We start from the raw sequence: 26411 nt of genomic DNA, 5'->3' as shown, positions 1-26411 counted from the left end.
CACACATACTAATAATGAATGAAACATTAAGCTAATATAAATTGTGTAAATGCCTCATGTAATGTCTCTCCCGTAACAATAAAAATAATAAATAATAAATCCCTTAATAACAAATAATAAATAATATTAAAAAATAAATACAAGAAAATAAATAATAAACAATGAATAAAAAAATAATAAAAATAAAAATAGTAATAAATAATAAATAGCCATACTATAGCTCTAAATAAATATAAATAGAAATAAAACAAAAAAACAGTAAAAAAAAATCAGTAAAGCTATCAAAAAGAAATAAAACAAGAAAGCAATAAAATTGCATGTAGACACATGGAGTGTGTGCATGTGGTTCCCCTTCCAATGTTTGCTCTATTTATTAGATGGTGAGGAGGATGGGAGGCATTCCATAATTCCAAGATTCTATCATTCATTCTCTTGGGAGAATAGTGTTCTAAAAGAGAGGAGTCATTAACAGTGGTACGTTGATTGAGAGCTCGGGGGTGGCCAGTTGTAGCAACTCCTTGCGCAATTGAGCCTACAGTTGGGTGGAAAGTCGTCCCCAAAACCTTGTTGCAATAAGCAGACTTCAACCACAGGTAAGTGCTACTCATAGTTTGAACTTGATGTTAATTAGTTGATTTTCTTTTTACATGTTAATAAGTTGATTAATTACATGTTTATTTTGGGTTGTTACATATGGTATCAGAGGGAGGTTATTGACATGTGGTTCATTTATTATGTGAAGTCATGATATATCTTTGATGTAATATATAACCTATGATGGTATTTCATGAGGTGAAGCATGTAATAGTTGCATACAAATTTATGACATGCATGAGCACGCAGTTCACAATGATGAATGTTGTCATAATGACATGCAAGTCTTGGCATGTGGATTATTTTCTATGATACTATGCTGGTATGGCTAATGCATTGGTTGCATGTTGAGGTGTGATGATTCACAGGACTCCACAAATGGGTCGAGAGGGCCAGTTTATTTGATGATCTCGTGCGAGCCCATACGCACGAAGGAGAATAAGTAACACCATATGGGCTGGGGACAAACTCAATCAACACTACATATGCCAGTGGTTCCTTTGTCTTGTGTAGCTCTTGATGGATAGCTCTTGAAGGGCTATGGGACCATCTTGAGGAGGCCAAGTGCCTGATGTTCTAGGCTAGGTGCCCGTTATTAGATTGGGACGCCGAAGTTTGGTGGGGGTGTAAGGACTTCGATGCCTGGGGTTGTGCGCCTTAGTAGTTGTGGAGGGAGTGGGCTAGCTTTGCGAGATGCCCAGAGTCATTGAGTACCGTACCGGATGCCTGCCTTGGGGCAGATGAGGTCTGAGTTGGGCGCGAGCCTTGGGGCCAGCCTTGGACTAGGATACAGACCGGGGCAAGCTTATGCCTGGTGCCGAAAGTGGGAAAAAGGACAAAGATTCCTTGGAATTTCCCGGGTGTTGTGGAACTTTTGATGCCTGCTGGTTATACTAGTTCAGCAGAGGGTGTCGGCAACATGAAGTAATAAAAATAACAAATAATTCAACTTAACTTCGAGACGAAGTTCCTTAAAGTGGGAGAGTATGTAATGTCTCTCCCTTAATAATAAATAATAAATAATAAAATTAATATATAATAAATAATATTAAAAAAATACAAGAAAATAAATAATAAACAATGAATAAAAAAATAATAAAAATAAAAATAGTAATAAATAATAAATAACCATACTAAAGCTCTAAATAAATATAAATAGAAATAAAACAAGAAAACAGTAAAAAAAAATCAGTAAAGCTATCAAAAAGAAATAAAACAAGAAAGCAATAAAGTTGCATGTAGACACATGGAGTGTGTGCATGTGGTTCCCCTTCCAATGTTTGCTCTATTTATTAGATGGTGAGGAAGATGGGAGGCATTCCATCATTCCAAGATTCTATCATTCATTCTCTTGGGAGAATAGTGTTCTAAGACAGAGGAGTCACTGGCAGTAGTACGTTGATTGAGGGCTCGGGGGTGGCTAGTTGTAGCAAGTCCTTGCGCAATTGAGCCTACGGTTGGGTGGAGAGTTGTCCCCAAAACCTTGTTACAGTAAGCAAACTTCAACCACAGGTAAGTGCTATTCATAGTTTGAACTTGATGTTAATTAGTTGATTAATTACATGTTCATTTTGGGTTGTTACACCTCACAAATTGTTATCATGTTAAAGAAGAATCACCTTAATATGACAGTCCTAGATTCTTCAACATGGTGGTGGGTAAAAAAGACTTCCAATCACCACTCCACATACATCAAGGGGAGCTACATCTAGTTTACTTCATCAATAAAATCAACACCAATAGAAAATATGATTTTACACTATTTGGTTACCTTTATTTTTGCATCTTTATTTATCCATCCTAATGGATGTGGGCTTGGATGATCAAGAACTTCTTTCACCAACTCTATTGCAATGAGATTTTCCTATGATCCAAAGTCGAACAAAGCATCAATATTTGCCTTCTTGCCTACATCTTTGTATGGTAGAGTTTGGTTTTTTTATTCTCTTCTTGTTGTTGAAGGCTACTCAGATTCACCTGCTACACTGATGTACAAACAATCTTCTAATCCAACATCTGAGTTGTTTTCCACCAGTTGCTCTAATCAGTGGCCATGAGATTTTTCTTCTTGGCATTTTTCTTTTGTTCTTCAAGATGAGCTTTGGATTTAGCTTCGAACACTTCTCCTCTATATTACCATCAATGTTACAGTGGCTGCAATGGTTGTTGGGATATTTTCACTACTGTGATGTGGTTGTTGTCTTCTTGTACTCTCTCCCTTTCGACTTCTTCCTTTACTTATATGTTTCTTGGTGCTCTTTTTGCTTTGACCCACTTGATTGCCCTTTCTTTTGGCATATGTTCTCCACATATTATGTATGTACACAAGCCTTATCCATCGATCTAGGCTTGAAAAACATCACTTGTTTCCGCAGATGGCTATGTAGACCCCTCATGAGTATGTCCAGGTTCTTTGCAAAAATATCCAACATTATAGCCATACTTCTAAATTTTGTGGTATGCTCACGTACACTCTGCTCCCATCTCTGCTTGATGTAATAGCATTTAATCCACTAGTCCTCTACATAATCAATAGGGTAAAATTGTGACTTTGTGATGGTCTTGAAATCCCCCCACTTAGTCACTAGAGGATCTCCCTCCAATCTCAAGGTCTATGTGTGGCTTTCCCACCAGTTCAGGGCATGGCCCTCTAATTTAAGCCAACAAAGCAAAAACTTCTATTTTTCCTCTATACAATGAACACTGAAATAAACTTTTAATTGTTGCAACCAATGATTTAACTTCATAGTGTCAATATCACCTTGATATAGCTTGATATCGACCTTCGCTTCCATTTTGAATAGGGACTGTGAATGGTTCATAGCACTTGAACCGGGTTGATCCTTTCTGGGTTCTTTCTTAGGTTTTCTCTCTAGTTCCTCATAATCTATTGATTTCCCTTCTGATTCGACCTTTGCATTAGAACCTCCATCTTCTTTGAATAGCCTTGTAGAAATTTCACCGTAGATCACTTGATAATGCAATATACTAAAGCAAAATACTTGATCTACTTCTACTATCAAACTTTGCAGAAGCTTAATCAATTTGAGCAAGATCAATTGGAACACATATAACAGAGAAGAAGATTCAATCACACATAAAACACAGAAGAATACTCTGGGGAAAGCCTCAGCTAAAAACCCCAATCTTTGTATTATCATACAAGTGGAAATATATTCAAATTACAAAAAGAATCAGCTCACAAGCTATCCTGCTCTCTCTGCAATCAAACAATACAGCTCACAGGCTGAATAGACACAATATATGCCTTCCCTCAGCCCTCCAAGCCTCCTATTTCCTTGCGCAGTTTTCCTTGGGGTCCAATGTTGCCACCTGTGTGAATTGGCCTCATCACACACTCACTAAACTCTCCAAGGAATGAATTCCTTCTGCATGCAAGAGATATCCTCCATGGAATATTCCTACAACTGATAGTAAACTGTCCCATCATCTGATCTCAACTGGGTCTCTGCTTGAACTGACATGCATGAGTTATTTATGAGAGAATATTCAGTTATCTGAAGTGCAACAGTGACATGCATGCATGCGTTAACTAACTGAACTCACAATTAGTTCAACAAACTATTTGAAATAATCTAACTGGACTTATGTCAGTTAACTGAGCTAACTAATTACAACTCAAATTACAACTCATCCTTATCTCTTTAACTAAGGGATAAATTCCTCAATTAATGGGATAATCGTTGCATGTCCCCACATAGACTTCATGTTTGATTTTCTACAACTAATTAACTCAAGATGAATTAATTAATTATTTTACAAACAGTCGCTAATATCAAATTCGAATTTTACTTCTCTATTTTAGTTCAGGGACTAACTAAAATAGGAAGGTATCCCGAAATGCTATTTATGGCAGTGTTATTTTTAGCACTTCTATATTTAGCATTTCTTGTTGCTATTTTCAACACTCCCTCTCAACAAGAAAGGGATTATCAGTAACCCCAATCTTGTCTCTGTGGAACTCGAACTTGCATTTTGACAATGCCTTAGTCAAAATATCTGCATCTTGTTCCTCGATCGAAACATACAGCAACAACATGATCCTCTTGACCACACAGTCTCGAAGATGGTGATACCGGATATCAATGTGCTTGGACCTGTCATGAAAAACTGGATTCTCAGAGAGTTTGATACAACTCTGATTATCACAGTAGATCACAGTTGGATCCATCCTCTGACCAAACAATCCCACTAGAATCTTCCGCATCCAAATGGCCTCACATGCAGCCTCACTAGCAGCCATGTATTTAGCCTCTGCTGAGCTAACTGCAATTGACCTCTGTTTCTTGTTGTACCAGGAAACTGCAGCTGAACCAAGGTTGAAGATTCCTCCAGAAGTGCTTTTCCAGTCTGATGGAATCCGTGCCCAATCCACATCTATGAAGCTCTAAAGCTTCACTCTCTCTGTCCGTCTGTACCACAATCCAAACTAAGATGTGCCTCTAAGGTATCTCAGCACATGCTTCGCTGCCTTCCAAAACAGCTTGGTAGGCTGAACCATAGCTTGACTCAGCTGGTTCACTGCAAAGCATAAGTCTGGTTGTGTGTTCACTAGATACATAAGTGAACCCACAAGCTGCCGATAAACAGTAGCAGCTACTACCTCACCTGAAGTAGCATCCTCCTTCCTCCAGTTCCCAGCTAGAGGAGTCTGCATGGGTTTGCACTTCTCCATGTGAAAGCGCCTGAGTATCTCATTGGCATACTTGCCTTGAGACACAAATACTTCCCCATCTTTCTGCCACACCTCCATGCCTAAAAAGTAGTGCATAAGACCCATGTATTTCATTTCAAACTCTCTTGCAAGGTCCTCCTTGCAAGACTAGATCAACTAAACATCACCTGTCAAAATCAGATCATCGACATAAAGAACAATGATCAATGGCTTACCTTCTACCATGATGTGGTAAAGGTTCACATCTGTTTCACTCTTGGTGAAGCCCAACCCGGTGAAATAGCTGCCAATCCTGGTGTACCAAGCACGGGGTGCTTGCTTCAGCCCATACAAATCCCTCTTGAGTTGGCACACATGCAACTCACGATTGAAGGTCTTGAAACCCTCTGGTTGCTCAATGTACACCTCCTCCTCAATCTTTCCATTGAGGAATGCTGTCTTCACGTCCATCTGATGAATCTTCCAACCCATCTGAGCTGATAGTGCCAACATCAATCTGATAGATGAGTACCTTGCTACAGGAGAAAAGGTCTCCTCGTAGTTGATCCCCTCGACCTGTGAGAAACCTCGGGCAACAAACCTTGCCTTATGTTTCTCAACACTGCCATCAGTTGCTTGCTTTACCTTGTAAAGCCATCTGGAACTAACCACCGACTTGTCCTGAGGTCTTGGGACAACATCCCACACACTGTTCCGAATGATAGAGTTGTACTCCTCTACCATTGCATCAACCCAGACTGGTTGTTGCACTGCCTCCTCGAATGAAGAAGGTTCGGACTCTACACACTCCCCAACCAGGGCCATGTACCTAGTGTACCGCTCGAGCGACCTCCTCTGTCTACGCTGAGAAGATGGTTGTCCCACATTCTCCCACGCATCCAGCATCAACCTGTCAACTTCCCTTGAGCGTTTCCGCCCATCTCTGGAAGTCTCAGCATGAGTGGATGTCTCCACTCCTGGATCCTCTGCATGTGGCTGCTCCGCATCAATCTGAGGCTCCTCCTCCTTAGGAACTGAAAGTTCCTCCTCTGCATGCAACTTGAGCTCCCTCTCAAGTGATACTCGCATGGCTTTCTGCTCGTCGAACTTCAGATCCCTGCGTACCACTGTCCTCTGACTGGTAGGTAGGTACACCCAATAGTTGTGGGGTGTATCAGTGTACCCCACAAGTATTCCCAACTCAGTTGTTGGATCTAGCTTCTTCTGGGCATCTTTGGTCACATGACAGTAAACTAATGATCCAAAGATTCGGAAGTGACTCACATCTAGTCGCTTCCCGGAAAATGCCTCCATAGGTGTCTTCATTCCTAGTATACAGTGCGGGCTTCTGTTATGCAAGTATACTACTGTATTGCATGCCTTAGCCCACAAATGCAGTGGTAGGCTTTGGTCATGCAACATCACTCGAGTTGCTCCCACAATCGATCTGTTATTCCTTTCGGCCACCCCATTTTGCTGTGGGTTATGGGGTGTCATCAACTCCCGTTTAATTCCTTCTGCAACACAGAAGTCCTTAAACTGTTGGGAGACATACTCTCCACCATTGTCGCTACGCAAGGCTTTTATTTTCTTTCCAGATTCTTTCTCTGCCAAGGCTTTAAACTTAAAAACCCTCAAGAAGGTCTGATCCTTCTTTTGCATAAAGTAGATCCAGCATCTACGAGAAAAATCATCAATAAAAATAACATAGTACCTTTGTTTAGCGGTGGAGGCTGTAGAGAATGGTCCACAAACATCTAAGTGAACTCAGTCCAGGATTGCTTCAGCTTTACTGTCTCGATCCAGAAAGGAAGACTTCGCATACTTACCCAAGCTACAACCTTTGCATGTATCTGTCTGCTCCAGTTTTCCCTTAGGAAGTCCGGTGGAAATCTGTTGCATGATCTTCAGGGATCCATGGTGCAAGTGGCCCAATCTTCTATGCCATAGCTCGCCAACATCTTGGCTCTGCACCATCTCAGCTTTGGAACTCAATGCAACACAATCGTCTACCTCCAGCTTGTAGAAATTCTTTACTCGAATCCCAATTCGCTTGGTCTGTCCAATGCCGATATGCCTCAGGAATACCTTTCCTTTACTAAAGACTATATCATAGCCTTTATCTTCTAGCATAGAGACGGACACAAGATTCTTCTTCAGACCTGGTACATACTTTACATCAGTTAGGGTGAGAGGAGCTCCATGCTCCCTCTAAAACACAATTGTACCTTCACCTGAAACACGGTACTTTCCATCATCGCACATCTCGATCTGCATTAGGAGATCTTTCTCCTCCAAGGTATTGAAAAGATTCTTGTAACCTGACATGTGGAATGAAGCTCCACTGTCAAGGTACCACACACATCCCACCATGGATGAAACCATGCATGCAATAAGAGAGAAATCCAACTCAAACTGTGAGGCCAGTGCCTCACCATTAGATCCCTTCGAGGATCCCTTCTTGGATTTCTTCTGTGGACAATTCGTAGGATAATGGCCTACTTCATGACAATGAAAGCATCGCACTTTCGATTTGTCAAACTTCTTCCCACCATGGGAAGAACTGGATTTGGGATGGGACGCCTTCCCTTTCCCTTTCCTTGCCTTACTCCCTAAGGCTAGATTTTCCTCATCATCTTGCTTTGATGAGGATCCATCTCTGGTGCTTCTTCTTACCTCCTCCTGCATCAGATCCGACCAAAGTCGTTCCCAATCTGGCAGTTTTTCTCTGCCATTTACCGAGTCTTGGTAGCTATGCCAACTCTTAGGAAGACCAAGGAGTGCAAGACTCACCATGTCATCATCAGTTTTCGTGATCCCTACACTTCCAAGCTCATCCTTGTAGGGGGTGAGCTTGTTCAGATATGTAGAGATCGTGTCACCCTTTTCACACTTGATTTTCCGAAGCTTGTCTTTCTGCGCCAGCTTCTTCTGATCGTTGTTGTTTTGATATAGATCTTTCAATGTTTTCCACATCGAAAACGGTGTCTCCTTCCCATGGAAGCTCGAGACAATGTGGTCTCGAACTCCTTCCAGGAGGATTCTCCTTGCTCTAGCCACACATTTCTTCCATTCCGCCAATTCTGTAGCATTAGCTACTGTCGACTTGGGGACTTCTTGATTAATGAATTCCTTTAGAGCGTTGTCCTCTAATACTGCTTCCATGTGATCCTTCCAGGCTATATAATTCGTGCTGCCATCAAGGGCATACTCGAGTCTTAAACCGTTGAACGTCATTGGTGAAATTGAAATGTGATAAGAACTCGATTTCTATAATCAGGAACCTCAAACTTCGAACTTCGAACTTCTTGTATATTGTTCTTCACTTTGACCACCTCCTCTGATACCATGTAGAAATTTCACTGTAGATCACCTGATAATGCAATATACTAAAGCAAAATACTTGATCTACTTCTACTATCAAACTTTGCGGAAGCTTAATCAATTTGAGCAAGATCAATCGGAACACATATAACAGAGAAGAAGATCCAATCACACATGAAACACAGAAGAATACTTTGGGGAAAGCCTCAGCTAAAAACCTCGATCTCTGTATTATCATACAAGTGGAAATATGTTCAGATTACAAAAAGGATCAGCTTACAAGCTATCATGTTCTCTCTGCAATCAAACAATACAACTCACAGGCTGAATAGACACAAGATATGCCTTCCCTCAGCCCTCCAAGCCTCCTATTTCCTTGCGCAGTTTTCCTTGGGGTCCAATACTGCCATTTGTCTGAAATGGCCTCATCACACACTCACTAAACCCAAAAGTAACTGCGGAATCTCCAAGGAATGAATTTCTTCTGCATGTAAGAGATATCCTCCATGGAATATTCCTGCAACTGATAGTAAATTGTCCCATCATCTGATCTCAACTGGGTCTCTGTCTGAACTGACATGCATGAGTTATTTATGAGAGAATATTCAGTTATCTAAGGTGCAGCAGTTACATGCATGCATGCATTAACTAACTAAACTCACAATTAGTTCAACAAACTATTTGAAATAATCCAACTGGACTTAACTCAGTTAACTGAGCTAACTAATTACAACTCATCCTTAACTCTTTAACTAAGGGATAAATTCCTCAATTAATGGGATAACTGTTGCATGTCCCCACATCGACTTCATGTTTGATTTTCTACAGCTAATTAACTAAGATGAATTAATTAATTATTTTACAAACAACTGCTAAGATCAAATTCGAATTTTACTTCTCTATATTAGTTTAGGAACTAACTAAAATAGGAAGGTATCCCGAAATGCTATTTATGGCAGTACTATTTTTGGCACTTCTATATTTTGCATTTCTTGTTGCTATTTTCAACAAGCCTAAGCTTATTACTCTGGGCCACCATGACGACACTCAGATTACAGTTTATATATGTGACTTGTGCTTCCAGCGATGCAAACCTCTTCTCTTCGAGATCTTGAGGTTATTCACAGATCGACGACCATGACTGCGGTTTTGTGACTTTCGGCTTAACTGATTTGGATCCCCTATAACTGCCCACAATATATCCAAAAAAACTTGGCTCTAATAGCAATATGATCTATAAACTACCGCGGATATTCCATTGGACAATTTGTCACAACAGATCTACTAAAATATATTAGAAAATACAAAATCTATGTTATGAGGGTTTATTCTCTTTAGATTTTTGGATCTGTTAATTATTGTTTATTGTGTATGCATGTAAATTATAATTATGCAGAAAATAGAGAACAAATATAACAATCATTCACAAACCACAATAACAAAAGGTATGAGTTGGGAAACCCTTTCAAGAGAAAACTCGACTAGAAAGTGAGGTTGCTCCATGTTAGAAAATGTAGCTAGGTTCGGTCTTCATAATTGTATTTGTACTTGAATCAATGTAAATTTTATGAAAAAGAAAAGAAAAGAGGAAAAAAAAAGTATTATTATTATTATAAGGATGTTCTTCATTCTTCTAGGGTTTCTTGAGTCAATAAGAAGTTTTGTGAAGAGTTAAAGTACCTTTTGGGAATTTTGTAATCAAAAGAAAAAAAAATGGATATAGAAAATTCTATTTGACCCCAAGAGCCAATTGGCCCTTCCAAAGAAAAGTCTACATAAGAAGACCTAATTCGACCACTTAAGAAGGCTATATAAAGAATAGACTTTGACCTCATTTGGACATCACTCACAAGTTCGATCTCCAAGCAAAAGAAGTTGTAGAGAAGTGTGAAGGTCAAGAGAAGAAGAGAAAGGCAAGTAAGAAAGAAAATGTTTCTGTTTTTGGCATCTTTGGTTCACACGTGCGAGATTCTAGAGCATCTTTACAAGCTGCAGGGCCAAAATCTTTTGAAGTTGTGGGACCGAAATTTCTGTGAAGTTGCAGGGCCAAAAATTTGTGAAGCTGGGCCAAAATTCTAAAGTTGGGCTAGTTTGAAGTTGTTGATCTTGAGAACTTTGAGGAAGGATTATATAAGAAGATGAGATTTTTTTGGGTTTTCCCCTTAGAGAGGCTTTTCCCTGGCTTGGAGGCTATATCTTGTGTTTTTTTTTTGTTCTTGTGCTCTTCATATGCTTTATGGTTTTGGTAATTGCTTGATGAAGAAGATATAATAAAATAATTAAACGCCAACAAATCTCACAAGTAATTATCAAGTTAAGAGGAATCAAACCCTAATTTGCAATACCCTTGATTTCTCAACATGGTATTAGAGCTAAGGTGAAGGAAGGAAGGTTGAAGATCACATCATTGTTCGTTATCCTATTGGAAGATACTCTTGAAGCTGTCATATATTCTCTCTCTCCCTCTTCAATGGCAAGCTATATGATGAAAAGTCTCAAGACTCTTAAAAGCCTTGTGGTCTCCATCAAAATTTGCATCATGAAGTTCATCTCCAAGCTTATCATATAGGGTCATGGATGGAAGTTTATTTTCTGCACTCACGGGTACTTTTGAAGATGACAATATCTGGATAATTGATAATGAAGCCTCTAAACATATGACAAGGGAATGTGGAGAACTTCAATGTATATCAAAATGAATCTCCTCCAACTCAGTTGAACTTGGAGACAAGAAGAGTTACTCAGTCAACGACATTGGATCTACTTCTTTGGAGCTAGAAAATGGTGGTAGCAGTCATCTCAACAATATACTTTTCGTTCCAGGTTTGAACAATATACCCTAAAGGAAGCAAAATCTTATATTTTTCCTCTATATGATGAACACTAAAATAAACTTTTAATTATTGCAACCAATGATATAACTTCATAGTGTCAATATCACCTTGATATGGTTTGATGTTGACTTTCGATTCCACTTTGAATAGGGACTGTGAATGGTCCACAACACTTGAACTATAGGTTTTAACCCTGTACAGAAATTACCTGCAAACGAATCCTTAAAAAAAAATATAAAATATACAATGGTGAGAAACACAAAACAAATACACATATTTTCCCTTGTATCCCAAAACCCATACTATCAGATTGATTTTTCATTATATTCCTTTCAATGTTACAACACATATATATACATGTTGAAGCATTCATAAGACACAATCCATTAACCCTAGATTAGAACATAATTGTAGTTCTCTTGACCGGATTTATAAGATACCATGGGCAGATAATCATCATGTCCAAAACCATGTGCAAAGCCCATGCACAAAACTATAGGTAGGTTCGCCCACCTAATATAGGTAGCCTGTGGGGCTAGTCGTGGAAAGAACATAACACACACCCAACATGAACTGGGTTGTTCCTGTTGAAAAATGTGTAACTAAGTTCGGTCTTCATAAGCATGAAATGTATTTTTTATTCTTGTAAATTATAAAACGAAAGAAAAATAATTATTATTATTTTTGGAGCATGGGTTTCATGTTCAAGGTCTTTTATTTTATAGGTCAAGCACCCATTGAGTGCTTCTAGTGTGTTTCCTAGGTCAAGAAATCAAAAGAATCATTGCCATAAGTTGAAGACCCCTCTGGGCACATTGTAACTTGTAAAAAAAATTATTTTTGTTTTTAAAAGTGTCAAAATACCCTTCAAGACCAAGTCGGCCTGGCAACTGGCAAGTTGGCCTAAAGGAAGAGCCACACCCACCCTAGAAGAGCTTATAAATAGAAGAGGACTTGTCTTACTTGAAGCACAGTCACTCACCACTCATTCTAGCGAAGGAAGAGGAAGGAGAAGGCGGCAAAGGAGGAGGAAGAAGAAGAAGACTTATGTTTGGGCTCATTTTCTCTCATACGTGCTAAAGAGGACTAGGGTTTCTACAGCAGACCTAGGGCATCCATCTACAAGTTTGATCTTGGAGAAAAGGAAGCAAAGAGGTCAAGTGAAGGTCACCAAGGGTCTCTCTCAAGCTCTAGAAGTCAGAAAAAGGCAAGCAAAGGCCAGAGGAAGGCTCTAGAAGAAGATTGAAGTTCCCACGTGTGGAAGCAGCAACTGCAAAGAGGCCGAAATTTCAGATCTACAGTAAGAGGCCAAAAATCTTGCAGCAGAAAGTCGAAAAGGTGCAACTAGAAGAGATTTGACTAGGTTTGACTAGATCGAAGTTGGCACATCATCCAAAGAGGTTGGTCTTGGAGGGTATTGGTCTCAGTCTTAAGGTCATAGAATTCGTCAATTGAAGAATTTATAAGGAAGAGAAAAGATTTACGGGTTTTCTTCTCAAGAGGAGATGTCTTGGCCCTGGCATGCAGCCTATATAATGTCATTGTTCTTCTTGTTTTGGTAGTTGTTTGATGCTTCACACATATAATAATAAGGAACTAAGCTAATAAGTAAAAAGGAATCACAAGCAAATATCAAGTAAAAGAGAATTAATCATAATCATTGCCCTATTGAATTTTCAACGGTTCCTTTTTGGGTTCTTTCTTAGATTCCCTCTCTAGTTCCTCCTAATTTGTTGATTTACCCTTCGATTTGACCTTTGCATTAGAACCTCCATCTTCTCTAAATAGTCAGCTTGTTAGTCAAGGGCACCACGACTACGCTCACATTACAATTTATATCTGTGACTTGTGCTTACGGCCATGCAAACCTCTTCTCTTCAGGATCCTAAGGATTATTCACAAAACGACAACCATGACTGGGGTTTTGTGACTTTTGGCTTAACTGATATGGATCCCCTATAACTCCACACGATATACCCAAAGAAACCTAGCTTTGATAGCAATATGATTTGTAAATTACCGTGAATATTCCACTGGACAATGTGTCACAACAGATCTACTAAAATATATTAGAAAATCCAAATCTACACTACGAGGGTTTATTTCTCCTCAGATTTTTGGATATGTTAATTATTGTTTATTGTGTATGTATGTAAATTATAATTATGCAAAAACTAGAGAAACAGCGTAACAATCACTCACAAACCACAATAACATAAGATATGAGTTGGGAAACCCTTTCGAGAGAAAACCCAACTGGAAAGTGAGGTTGATTCGCTCTCTCTTTTTTTGAATGGGCACGGATGCAAGTAGAAAAAAGTGAGATGTGCCTCTTGGACTACTATAGTGCACAAACTCTCTATGTTTTCTCTCTCCCCATCTACTATCAACTACTATGCTCATTCATGGAACAAAATGCACTTGAATAGAATGGAACTCCTTTTCCTCCTAGTGGCTTGGTTGTAACACAACCCAATAGCCTACTAGTGATTGGGTTTGCCTTCTTCAACTCTTAACTAGAATTACAATATTGGCTCTTCTAGAGTCTTCTTCATCATGATTGCATGACTAGCCCATTTCCATGAATAATGGGGGCTGACGTGACATCCTCGCGAATAATGGTGTTCAATTTTTGATAGATCAACTTCCAGGAGGCATAACTTTCTCATACAAGCTACGATAGAGATAATTCTTGTGCCAATGGAAAGGTATCAATGTGTAGATCATGGAATCTAGGTCCATAGTAAGGTCAGGACCGCAAAAAATGTTTATTTAAGGCCTCAAAATGGCTCCTGAAGTTTTTGACCTGAAATTTTCCAAACTGGGACTGCCAGTGAAGATGTTCTCATGCACGTCCAATTTTTCCCACTCTAGAAGCATCATGATGGATGACAAATAAGATAAAGATCCAGTCTAGATCATTTACATATAGCAATGCAAGTTCAAAAGTTTGAGATGGAGATGGAAGATATGTGCCCATTGTTAGAGCCTTGGGGTGGTGCATTGTGCATCATGCATAAGGAATTACTCACTAACTCCTTTTCCCATGTAGCTTACTCTCATTGGCGTGAAAGACAATATCGACACTGTGTTGGTCAAGTTGTTTGTGAGCACCAAGAGAGCCACTTTGAGAACAATAAGTTCCCAATCTAGCCTTGGCCATTTTTAACCCTAAGAAGCCTCCTAGGCCTCAACAAAGCAATGATGAGTGGGACCCCATCATCCCCAATCATAAGCCATCTACCAATGAATGGGGGTCGCCTCCAAAAATAACAACTCTCTACCCAATACAACCCTGATTCCTATGTGTCATGTGCCGCATTTTGTACAAGCCAAGAAACCCTCGTCGTAATTTTGCCATATCTTATATTTAGCTTGTCTAGCAATTTGGTTTATGCTTTAAAAGCTTCTTAGTTGGCTGGTTATAGTAATTATTAACTCTATCATGGTTGCTGCTTGTTGCAGCACACGCTTTTGGTTTAAAATGTTGTGTACATATTGTTATCACTATAACAATTAAGGGAAGGCTTTACGTAGAAAAAATAAAAGTCTTATTGTGTCGTAAAGTTTCTTCTTGTATTTTATCTTGTTGCATATGTGCTTTGAAATCCAACCAAATATTACATTGAATATATGTGAAGTGTGTTGCTCATCCATGCTTAAAAGGTTATGCAATATTTTTTGTTTTTAAGTGATTTCGGAAACACACTTGAATGAGATACGTTGCAAAATGTGAGCTACCTTCCATTTAGATGCTCAGTTCTAAAGAGTATCTATTTCACCGAAAGTTTCTTAGGACTTGCCTTCAACATCGGCTCATTGTGCCAGTCAAGTTAGGCAATCCCACCGAGAATGAAACCCCAACAAACAACTTATAACTATGTAACCTTACCAATGAACTAAAACTAATTCACAATAAATCTTCTAATTTGTATTCGCTATACAACTAAGCCAAAGGCAGTCAACATCTATCCTTACTAGTGAACCTCATTTGGGTTTAAGCACAATTATTCCATGGCCTGGTCAAGTGGATAGGGCTCTACTGGTTCTTTCTATGTAGGTGGCCGAGAGGTCAAATATTAGGGCAAACAGTGGGGTGATATCCAGGCTTTTAACTTTTTATTTGTACACGAAGAAAATGCAAAGCTTGCGGACACCCGTGAATGAATGCGATGGAGTGACTAAATTGACTGATATTGCTCATTTTGGTCACAGTTCTGCCAATCTAGTAGTTTTACTAGATAGTTTTCCGGGATAATGGTTTATGAATAATTATAAATAAGGCCTTACCACCTACATTGGTACAATTAAATTTTCTTATTAACCAGCCTTACCTAATCACACGAATCATTGACGACATTCAGGACGACTTTATAAAAATGTCCTCTAATTTTAGAAGCGGTGATGGGGTAATGCTATCAACCGTTTATCTGCTGGAGTTCATGGTTGAGAATGGAGCTGAAATCATTTTTTGCAAAATTAGGAGGGACCAATGAGCATTCACAGTGGTGAGCCTGAGCCTGGATACCAAAATATGCTGTAAGCAGCATGAGCTGCTGACATTTTGTACTATTTCGTTTATTAATGGAAGCTAGACTTCAACAGAATACTGATAGGTTGGAATGTACAAAAGCTAAAACTGAAAACATACCAGTTCTTAGAAGCTTGCGAGAATGTCAAGCATGCTCTTGAGATGACAATTATATGTGAGGTTTGGCGTAAATACATATTTCGGCAATTTAAATTTGGTCTAAATACCAATGAGGAATAAAAATGGTTACTTTCATAATTTCAGAAGATTCATTAGACGGCCATGGAGGCGATGAATGAGGTGTAAACCACCGTTAAAGAAAATTTTATGAAAATGACTCGACTGAAAACTTGAAAAATTTTAAATAATTAGCATCCGAGGCTTAAAATCGAATTAATGATAGCTCAGAAGAATTACAGTACAGTAGAAGCATGAACACGCCCAAAGCAAATAACTGGCACTGCAGTGATACCAACGATGAGTTACTTCAATGTCCATCCAAAAACGAAAAATAAAACCTGGACATAAAATATCACTTCTGAAAGAATAAAAAAATCGAGAAGCTATAAACCTCATGTACTCACCCAAAAATTAGAAAAGAGCAAACTTCATATCATCTTGATATCCGTCTTAGTTGGATATCACAGCACGGGTTCTCTTCAACAACAATTTATACTCTGATCCTCCACTTCTATGCCAAAGAGTGTTGACATTTCCACCACATTCAATTAGGGTATATCATGTGTAACTCATACAGTTCCGAAGAATTCTGGCAATTCTATCATACATGTGATGCTTGAGGAACAATTTCTCTACTTTTTCTCTTCCTTTCCGACCCATTTCCTCCCTGGCAGATTCATTGTCTCTAAGAAAACGAATATGCTGGGAAAGAATTTGTATTCCTTTCTGTCCAACGGGATGAAGAAGACCAGTTAAATTGTCCTCAACTATCTCCCTTGTTCCTCCTGCAGCTGTGCCTAGAACCTATCCATGTGAAAAAGTTGCAAATGTTAAATCACAATCATGGTTATCCAGCAGAAAAGTACAAAATGCATATCTTTTGTCATCCACAATGCTAAAAAAAGGGCTGCAAAATATTCTGTTGAAATAAGTATATCTGCCTACGGATACCCAGCATAAGATGATGCAGAATCTCAGAATCATAACACCACTTGATCCTTGTAGCTAAAATTTAACCAAAATTATCATAGTTGAACTGAACGGCTTTAGACATCTCTGATCAAGGGAAACTCCTAAGAGAGAAAAGCCTTAAGATCTTTCTATGGCCACCCGTTTTCTTTATCGAATCTCGAGTTAGCTAGTGGAATGTTGAAGTCTTCTGGTGGAACGTTAGGGCCGAAATAGCTACTATTCTTCATCTTTTTGTCTTCCGGGCCATCAATAAGTGGAAAGTAGGGCTTTCTTGAGTTGTATAAGACAAATCAAACCCCCTCAGTGGGCAAACCTCATGTAAAAAAACTATTTTTCTCAAGAGGCCGACATAGTCTCCAACTTGTGATGAGAAGTAATAAAATATTTTTATTGGAAGGAAGAAACCAGCCATTAACATAAAAAGTTATAAATTAGTATCTCCTCCTCCTACTCCTATTTGAGGTTAATGACTATGAAATCATTTGATGTCATTTAATAAAGAAACCATTTGCAATAATACTATTGTATTAAGATGATTATTCTATGTTTTTTCTTCTTAACGTTTGCCTATAATATTGTGCTTTAGAGAACTAACTTGCAAGTACATCTTGATTATCACAGGATTACCATAGCAATCCATTGAGGGACAGACAGTCACATGGAAGGGGATATTTAGGCCCAAAGTTTTCATCTTACCCTTAACTAGTATCAAAAATTAATATTCGAAGTGTAGGGCAAACCCTCTAGGGGGAATCTTTAGCGGGATTGAGAGTTACTGATGTTATTGTCAATATAGTAGTTGGAGCATCTCAAACAAGCAGATCCTCTTAGTGAGATTGATTTTCATGTAGATTGTTCTTGACTAAGTGAGTGGAATAGTTTCATTCCCAACTCCTTGGGCCTTTCTAGTTCTCAAGGAAAAATTGGTAAAAAACGGGTGTGATTGTGATTTAGCAAATTGGTAAGTTAAAAGGCAATGGTAAGCCTCACTTCTCAACCATTTTATAATAAAAAATGGAAAACCTCTTTCCTTTTTTATTAACTTGCTGCAATTTTTTTATCATTTATAGCTAGTAAATCCTCAGAGTAAAAGAGCATAATTTCATATTTAAACCAAGGAATTGATATATTTTTCTTTTAGTATATTGTCTATATATTTCACAAGTATGTCAAACTTTACTATGCAAATCTATAGAAAGGCATAGTTGTAGCATATAGTTTCCCATAGATTTTGCATTATACAAGGTGTTATTTTTCCAAATATCTTAACTCACTTTGTTTCAGCTCATATTTATATTGTAAAATTTATATCTTTAATCTGTTGCTTGAAATCAATTATTTCAGCGCTTGGACCTTTTTATTTTTCGCTTAAATAAATTTCTAGGTTTTGTACCTAGGGGTTTTGACCCCAAAAACTCAAGAAGTGAATTTCCAGCTTGTTGGAAATTCAATTTTGTTGCAGGTCCAAAGCTAGAAGTGTTAATTTGGCAGCTCAGTGACAAATTTCGACTATTGCATTAAATTCCTCTTTTCGAGAGGGCCAAAACTGACCTTTGAAGCACTTGATTCAGACATGGTAAAGTGGATTTTTGAAGTCAAACCCACATTGGCACATTTGTTCAGGTCTGCCTAGAAGAAAAATTAGAAGCCCTCCAACAAATATAAATAAAAGTGACCTCAAGCTCATTTGGACATCACATCCAATGTTGCACGAAGCGGGAGCGAAGCGGAAGCACGAAGCGGAAGCGCGAAGCGCGGAAGCGTCATTTTCCAAAAATCTAGGGAGCGAAGCGTCCGCGGAAGCGTCTGCTATATATATATATATTTTTATATATTTTTTTGCATTTATACTCAAAACAAACATCCCAAATACCAAATTAATTGTAGAAGACATGAAAACATGCATATTTTTGCATAAATCAAGATAGATATGGCATCCATGATTCCATTGTAGTTACTAGTATGTACAACAATCATCTATATTCTAGCTATTACAAACATACATCAAATTTTTAAGCATATTATAAAACATAAAACATTTAAGCATATTATAAAACATAAAACATAGAGCATATTATGATTTATCTAGCAAGTGAGCAACTGTCAACATTTGTCATGTCCAAAATTCAAATAATAATGTTTACAAAATATGTCACTTGGTCACCGCCAAGCCAAAAAGGTTCAAAATTCAAATTCACAAGTCTACAAGTCTAATGAGTAATCTATAGACTATGACAAAAAGAAGTAGATTGTGAATATATCTACTAATCTCTCCTCCTTCCACCACGAATAGAACGTGATGGCGTGCCTCCACGTGGTGGCAATGAAGAAAATGGTCCCTGTGTAAGTCGTGGCACTGGAACTGATGAAGAAGAACCCCCTGCTGTTGGTGTTGAACCATGGAACCTAGGACCAGATGGGGGTGGGGGTGGTGGCATATCAACACGGTCATCATCATCCTAGAATCGCTCAAAAAATTCATGCAAAAAAAAAAAACACTAGTTAACAAAAAAATTAAAAACATGAATTAGAGAAATGCTTTATAAGGGAAAATTGGAAAATTCATACCACAATGGACATACCTGGATAAGAGCATCCTCTAATTGCTCTAGTTGCAACACTCCATCCTCCAAATTGGGCTCCTCTGGATGCTTGTCCCAAGTCAACAAGTCTTTATTAGACTTTGCATCTTCACAGTAATGGGACAACAATCGCAAGTTGTAATGAACATAAACCAAGCTCTCTGCCCGGTCTAAACTCAACCTGTTCCTTTTAACACTGTGGATGAAAGAATAAGAGCTCCAACACCTCTCTGCAGAAGAAGTGTTTACCACCTGTGATAGCACCCGCAATGCCAAACTCTGTAGAAGTGGAGTAGGCCCTCCATGCATGTTCCACCACTCAAGAGCAGAAAAATGCTCTCGATCTTCAATTGAATGCATGCTCCCAAATGGACCAGTGTTGAGCGTATAGTTGCTCACCTGTCTCCGTACCAATGCAGCCTCCTCATTATCAGGGATTAATCTACTCAATGCAGCCATATATTTTTCGTGAACCTCTTTATCTTGGTGTGGTTTTTTCCTGCTTCCCCCCCCAGGTGCTGGTTTTGAAAGCCATGATGGATGATAGTACCTAGGTGTCAAAACATATGCTAATGCATGCAATGGAACATTTAGCATATCCCATCGCTTTTCCACCTCTTCACGAATATAATTGTACAAGGTGGTATCTCTAGGCTCAACAATGTCTTTAATCTGCCCCAACATGCTATCCATTTGCTCATACACCTCCCCAATTACTGGTCGATCTGAATCTGCAAACTTGATCATGTAATAAATTGGTTTGGTGAATTGCAAAACATATTTAACCTGTGACCAAAAGTAAGTGTCAAGAACAGTGTCCTTGACTACATTAGCAGTAGCACCATCTGTACACTGGTTAATTTCATCCCATGTTTCAGCACACACCAGATTAGTTAAAGCTTGTCTCACCTTCACTAGCCGCCTAAAGGTGAGGTAATAACTAGCAAATCTTGTCTTTGCAATTTTAAGCAATTGCAACTTGGAGTAAGTGCCATAGAAGTAGTTTACCCTTGTATGCCCTGTGATGAATTTAATGAGCTGCTTCCCTTTCCTGTAAACCTCAGCAATCCACCCACATTCTTTGTGTTTCACAATATCATGCATCAAAAGGTTCAATGTGTGAACCAGGCACCCAGACCAAAAGATGTGTGGATGAGTACGCTCAATAATTTTTCCTGCTGCCTTACAATTTGCTGCATTATCTGTGATCACTTGAACCACATTATTCGGACCAACATCTTTGATTGATTTCAATAGGAGATCTGCAATGTTTTGTGCAGTTGCACTGATGGAGGAGGAGTCATGACATGCAATAAATACTGCACCCTTAGAAGAAACACCAAGAACATTTATCAAATGTTGGTTTCTAATATTTGTCCACCCATCTGATACAATGGATACCCCATAATCCACCCACTCATGTGTAAAACGTGTCAAAGCTCTTTGAACCTTAGCTTTTTCTCTTTCTAATAACACTGTTCTAGCTTTCTCATAGTTGGGGGCCTTGTATCCTTTTGGGGCTTCATTGATGGCCTTTACCATGTCATGCCAATAGGGAGAGCGAAGCACATTGAATGGTACACCGCAAGCACAAAGAAAACGGACTACCTTTCCATCCACATCATCCCTCCCAGCAACATTAAGGAAATCCCCTATTGTTTTTCTACCTCCAGAGGTTGCAGAAGTACCATGAGGAGATGGGCAACTACCAAATTTAGAGGTTGCACTTGATTCTGAATGAGTTTTTTGTTTCTTGTTTTTTTGTTGTGCAGCCATCTCTATTTTGATGTATTTTTGTCTTTGTTCACTTGAAATTTTTGGGCAAATGGCTACCCCCACAGAACCCTTTTTTTCATCACTCTCTAGCACCCCACAAAGATGCCTCCTCAGACGGGTATATGAACCCGTATATGGTTTTCCTCCATGACAATCATGAGGGCACATCCATTTGTAAGATCCACCACCCTTTCCCCCTTCAAGTTTGGTCACATAGTTCCACAAGGGATTTGATGTACCTTTCCCATCTTGTGCTTCAGTGTCCTCTTCAAGTTCATCCCCTTCCTCTTCAAACCCTTCCTCCTCATCATACATTGGGTCACTACTATTAGGACCAAGTTCATCCCCTTCCTCTTCCCCTCTATTCCTCACCCTTGCCATCATTAAAACCAAGAGTGGAATGATACATAGAAGCCAAAAGAACACCATCTTGGAATATGGATATAGGTGGTGGACAACCTGTAAATAAAGGAGCAAGTAGAAACAATGGGAAAGAGTAGGAGAGGGAGGAGAAAAATACAATTTTTTTTTCAAAAAAACAAGGGAGTTTGGGGTTTGAACTTACCTCTTTAGCTCTTGTAGATGAAGTCCTCCAAGCTCTTGCTCCAAGCTCCTCCTCCTTCTCCTAGCTCCTCCTTCTTCACTCCTCCAAGCTCTCCTCTCTTCTCCTCTCTTCTCCTCTCCTTTCCTCTCTTCTCTTCTCCTCTCCTCTCTTCTCTTCTCCAACTCTCATAAACTCAAAGTGAGAAAATGAGAAGAGAATGGGGGCTTTATTCTTTTCTAAACTCACCCTAAAGTGACCCTAACCCACCCCTAACCCACCCCCTCATGCTTAGTTAAGTTAGATTTTAAATGAAATTAAAAAAAAAAATTGATATGCGCGGGTTGCGCCCGGGTGGCGTGCGGGTGGCGTGCGCTTCCGGGCAGGTTGCGTGGCGCCACCTCATGCCCGAACCGCATGCCGAAGCGCGATTCCGGGGGGGCGCAACCTCATTTGGCAGGAATCGTTTTAAAAATGCGGAAGCGCACAACCTTAAAAACGGAATCGCGATTCCTCTATGGATTCCGGAACGCTTCCGCACGGGTCGCGGTTCCGGGTTAGGATCCGAGGGGGGGGGGGGGGCGATTCCTGCAACCCTGATTCACATCACACACTTCTCTCCCTCTTCTTGGGTTCAATACATCTAAAGTTTCTAGCGAAGGTATTGAACTGGCTGAAGGTATAGAACTGGGTCCAGAATTGTCGTACTGAACTAGGTGGGGAATTGTGGTAGTGAATTGGGTGTAGAACAATGGTACAGAACTAGGTGCAAAACAGGCCGAAGGTATAGAACTCGGTCCTAAACAGGCCAAAGGTGCAAAACTGTTGATACTTTGACTTTGACCAGATTTGACTATTGGCTGATATTTTGGTTTTTGGTTCGTTGTTCTCTTGGATAAGTCAAACTTCGACTTGAAATATTATTTGTGAATTTGGGCTTATTGTACTCTTTGTTGAACATTTCATGACAATCTAATAGAAGAATAATTTCAAAGGGTTTTCCCCCTTGTGGGAATTTTCCCTGGTCATCGACCAAATATTATCTCTCATCTCTTGGTTGTCTTTCATTGTGCATTTGTAAAATTGTTCTATCTTGTTAATTTTAGATAACAATGGCATGTTCTACGCTTGCAACAATTACTTCAATGTGATATTTAGGCCCAAAGTCTTCATCTCACCCTTAACTAGTATCAAAAACTAATATTCCAAGTGTAGGGCAAACCGTCTAGGGGGAATCTTTAGCCGGATTGAGAGCTACTGATGTTATTGTCAATATAGTAGTTGGAGCATCTCAAACAAGCAGATCCTCTTAGTGGGATTGATTTTCATGTAGATTGCTCTTGACTAAGTGAGTGGAATAGTTTCACTCCCAACTCCTTGGGCCTTTCTAGTTCTCAAGGAAAATTTGACATAAAAAGGGGTGTGATTGCAATTTAGCAAATTGGTAAGTTAAAAGGCGAAGGCAAGCCTCAGTTCTCAACCATTTTATAATAAAAATTTCAAAACCATTTTCCTATTTTTATTAGCTTGCTGCAATTTTTTTATCATTTATAGCTAGTAAATCCTCTAGAGTAAAAGAGTATAATTTCATATTTAAACCAACCAAGGAATTGATATATCTTTTTTTTTAGTATATTGTCTATATATTTCACGAGTATGTCAAACTTTACTATGCAAATCTATAGAAAGGCATAGTTGTAGCATATATTTTCCCATAGATTTTTCATTATACAAGGTGTCATTTTTCCAAATATCTTAACTCACTTTGTTTCAGCTCATATTTAAATTGTAAAGTTTATATCTTTAATCTGTTGCTTGAAATCAATTATTTCAGCGATTGGACCTTTTTATTTTTCGCTTAAATAAGTTTTTGGGTTTTGTCCCGAGGGGTTTTGACTCCAAGAACTCAAGAAGTGAATTCCCAGCTTGTTGGAAATTCAATTTTGTTGCAGGTCCAAAGCTAAAAGTTTTAATTTGGCAGCTCAGTGGCAAATTTCGACTATTGCATTAAATTCCTCTTTTCGAGAGGACCAAAATTGACATTTGAAGCACTTGATTTGGACATGGGAAAGTGGATTTTTGAATTCAAACTCACATTGGCACATTTGTTCAGGTCGGCCTAGAAGCATAATTAGAATCCCTCCAACAAATATAAATACAAGTGACCTCAAGCGCATTTGGACATCACATCACACACTTCTTTCTCTCTCTTCTTGGGTTCGATACATCTAAAGTTTCTAGCGAAGGTATTGAACTGGCCAAAGGTACAGAACTGGGTCCAGAATTGTGGTACTGAACTAAGTGGGGAATTGTGGTAGCGAATTGGGTGTAGAACAATGGTACAGAACTAGATGCAAAACAAGCCGAAGGTGTAGAACTCGGTCCTAAACAAGCCAAAGGTGCAGAACTGTTGATACTTTGAGTTTGACCATATTTGACTATTGGCTGATATTTTGGTTTTTAGTTGGTTGTTCTCTTGGATAAGTCAAACTTTGACTTGAATTATTATTTGTGAATTTGGGCTCATTGTACTCTTTGTTGAACATTTCATGACAATCTATAGAAGAAGAATTTCAAAGGGTTTTCCCCCTTGTGGGGTTTTTCCCTAGTCATTGACCAAATATTGTCTCTTGTCTCTTGGTTGTCTTTCATTGTGCATTTGTAAAATTGTTCTATCTTGTTAATTTTAGATAACAATGGTATGTCCTATGCTTGCAACAATTACTTCAATGTGATATTTAGGCCCAAAGTCTTCATCTCACCCTTAACTAGTATCAAAAATTAATATTCCTAGTGTAGGGAAAACCTTCTAGGGGGAATCTTTAGCCAGATTGAGAGTCACTGATGTTATTGTCAATATAGTATTTGGAGCATCTCAAACAAGCAGATCCTCTTAGTGGGATTGATTTTCATGTAGATTGTTCTTGACTAAGTAAGTGGAATAGTTTCACTTAGGGTTATGGGGGAGTGCCCCCCCCCCCCAACGTCCCCGTTCCCAATTCGCGCTCCGGGGGGGAGCTAGTCGGGAGCGCGTCCCAACAAAAAAAAGCGCTCCCTGTTTTTTCGGGAACGTTCGCTCCATGAGCGCTCTCAGACACTTCGGGAGCGTTTTTTCAGAGGGGGGAGCAGTTGGGATCCCCCCCTAAGAAAATGCTCCCGAAGCATCCAAGAGCACTACATCACTCCCGATCGCTCCCCCCTGAAAAAACACTCCCGTCCAAAAAAAGGTGCAAGGTCGTGAGGGAGGGAGACGGCATGCGGCGAAGGAGTAGAGAGGACAGGAAGTGAAGGGGGAGGGAGAAAAGCATAAATAGACCTGTTAAAATTGGCAACCAGGGCAAAACTTCATGTGGGTCATCTTATTCATGGCTGATAATATTTTTATTAGATTCCTCTCGTCGAGAGGTGTAGGATTGATATAAAGATCATCCGATTCCGATAAGTATTCATGGAGATATGAATTTATTTTGATTATGGAATTATTATCAAGCCGACCTACAACTCATGTAGGCTCAGAAGCCCAACAGTCGCATCTATTCACCCACCAACGTTGTGTATAAATATAAGAGGACTTTTCCTCATTTGGACTCACTCATCTCATCACATCTCTCTCTCTCTCTACTGCGCAGATATGAGTCTCTTCTCTACTGCGCTGAAATGGGTCTCTCTCTCTCACACATGTGAAGCCGGAAGCTGTTGAATTTGAAGCTGCAACTGCAGAAGTAAAGATTGACTTGCATGGCCTAGAATATCTCCTCTTTGGAACCGCGTTGTAGGTTCAACTGAATCTCCTTTGAAAGCCGCAACTTTTGGTGGTGGAATGAAGTCAATCCGACGAACGGTTTGCAAGATATCGACTGCCCTAGTTTGAAGCCGGAAACTGCTGAAACTGAAGCTGCAACTGCAGAAGTAAAGATTGATTTGCGTGGCCTAGAAGATCTCCTCATCTGAACTGTGTTGTAGGTTCATCTGAACCTCCTCTGGAAGCCGAAACTTTTGGTGGTGGAATGAAGTCAATCCGACTGTCGGTTTGTGAGATATGGTCTGCCCTAGTTTGATAATGAAGCCGCTAATGCTGATGCTACTGATCTAGGGTTTGCTACTGCTGATATGAATCAGATTTATTGTACTATTTCTCTCTGCTGAATTATTGAAGATAAAAGAAGATTTGATCAAAGGGTTTCCCCACACATTGTGGGGTTTGTCCCTGGCTAGCCGCCACATCTTGTGTCTCTTGTCTTGGCTTGTTTTCTGTCGATCGTTTAATGTTCTATCTGCACTTTACTTTATGTACATGTGATTGCTAATCGGTGGAATATAATAAGAAAAAGAAGTAAACTGTTATAAGCATAGAACATACCATAACAGTCAAACTTTGACTTGAATTATTATTTGTGAATTT

General features: G+C 39.2%; 2 protein-coding genes across 2 annotated transcripts in view; both read right to left on the bottom strand.

Moving 5' to 3' along the window:
• Window positions 1-16503: 16503 nt before the first annotated feature.
• LOC149187420 (UDP-Glycosyltransferase superfamily protein) overlaps window positions 16504-26411 on the bottom strand; it is a 122142-nt gene continuing 112234 nt past the window's right edge. Inside the window, exon 4 of the mRNA XM_089411355.1 lies at window positions 16504-16942. Coding sequence (XP_089267481.1) covers window positions 16697-16942 — 246 coding nt within the window. The 3' untranslated portion in view covers window positions 16504-16696. The remainder of the gene's footprint in view (window positions 16943-26411) is intronic.
• LOC149187422 (uncharacterized) lies at window positions 19267-22284 on the bottom strand. Its single transcript, XM_089412806.1, has 2 exons — window positions 19693-22284; window positions 19267-19569 (listed from the first exon to the last, which is right to left on the bottom strand). Exons 1-2 carry the CDS (start codon window positions 21895-21897, stop codon window positions 19375-19377), a joined length of 2400 nt encoding a protein of 799 aa, XP_089268932.1. The 5' UTR covers window positions 21898-22284; the 3' UTR covers window positions 19267-19374.

The sequence above is a fragment of the Pinus tabuliformis genome, chromosome 3_1, assembly GCF_031772625.1.
Source record: "Pinus tabuliformis cultivar Carrire ecotype Pingquan chromosome 3_1, CPIR1, whole genome shotgun sequence".
In the NCBI taxonomy this organism is placed as follows: domain Eukaryota; kingdom Viridiplantae; phylum Streptophyta; class Pinopsida; order Pinales; family Pinaceae; genus Pinus; species Pinus tabuliformis.
The sequence above is the reverse complement of the archived record's forward strand: the minus strand, read 5'-3'. Positions and strand labels throughout refer to the sequence as shown.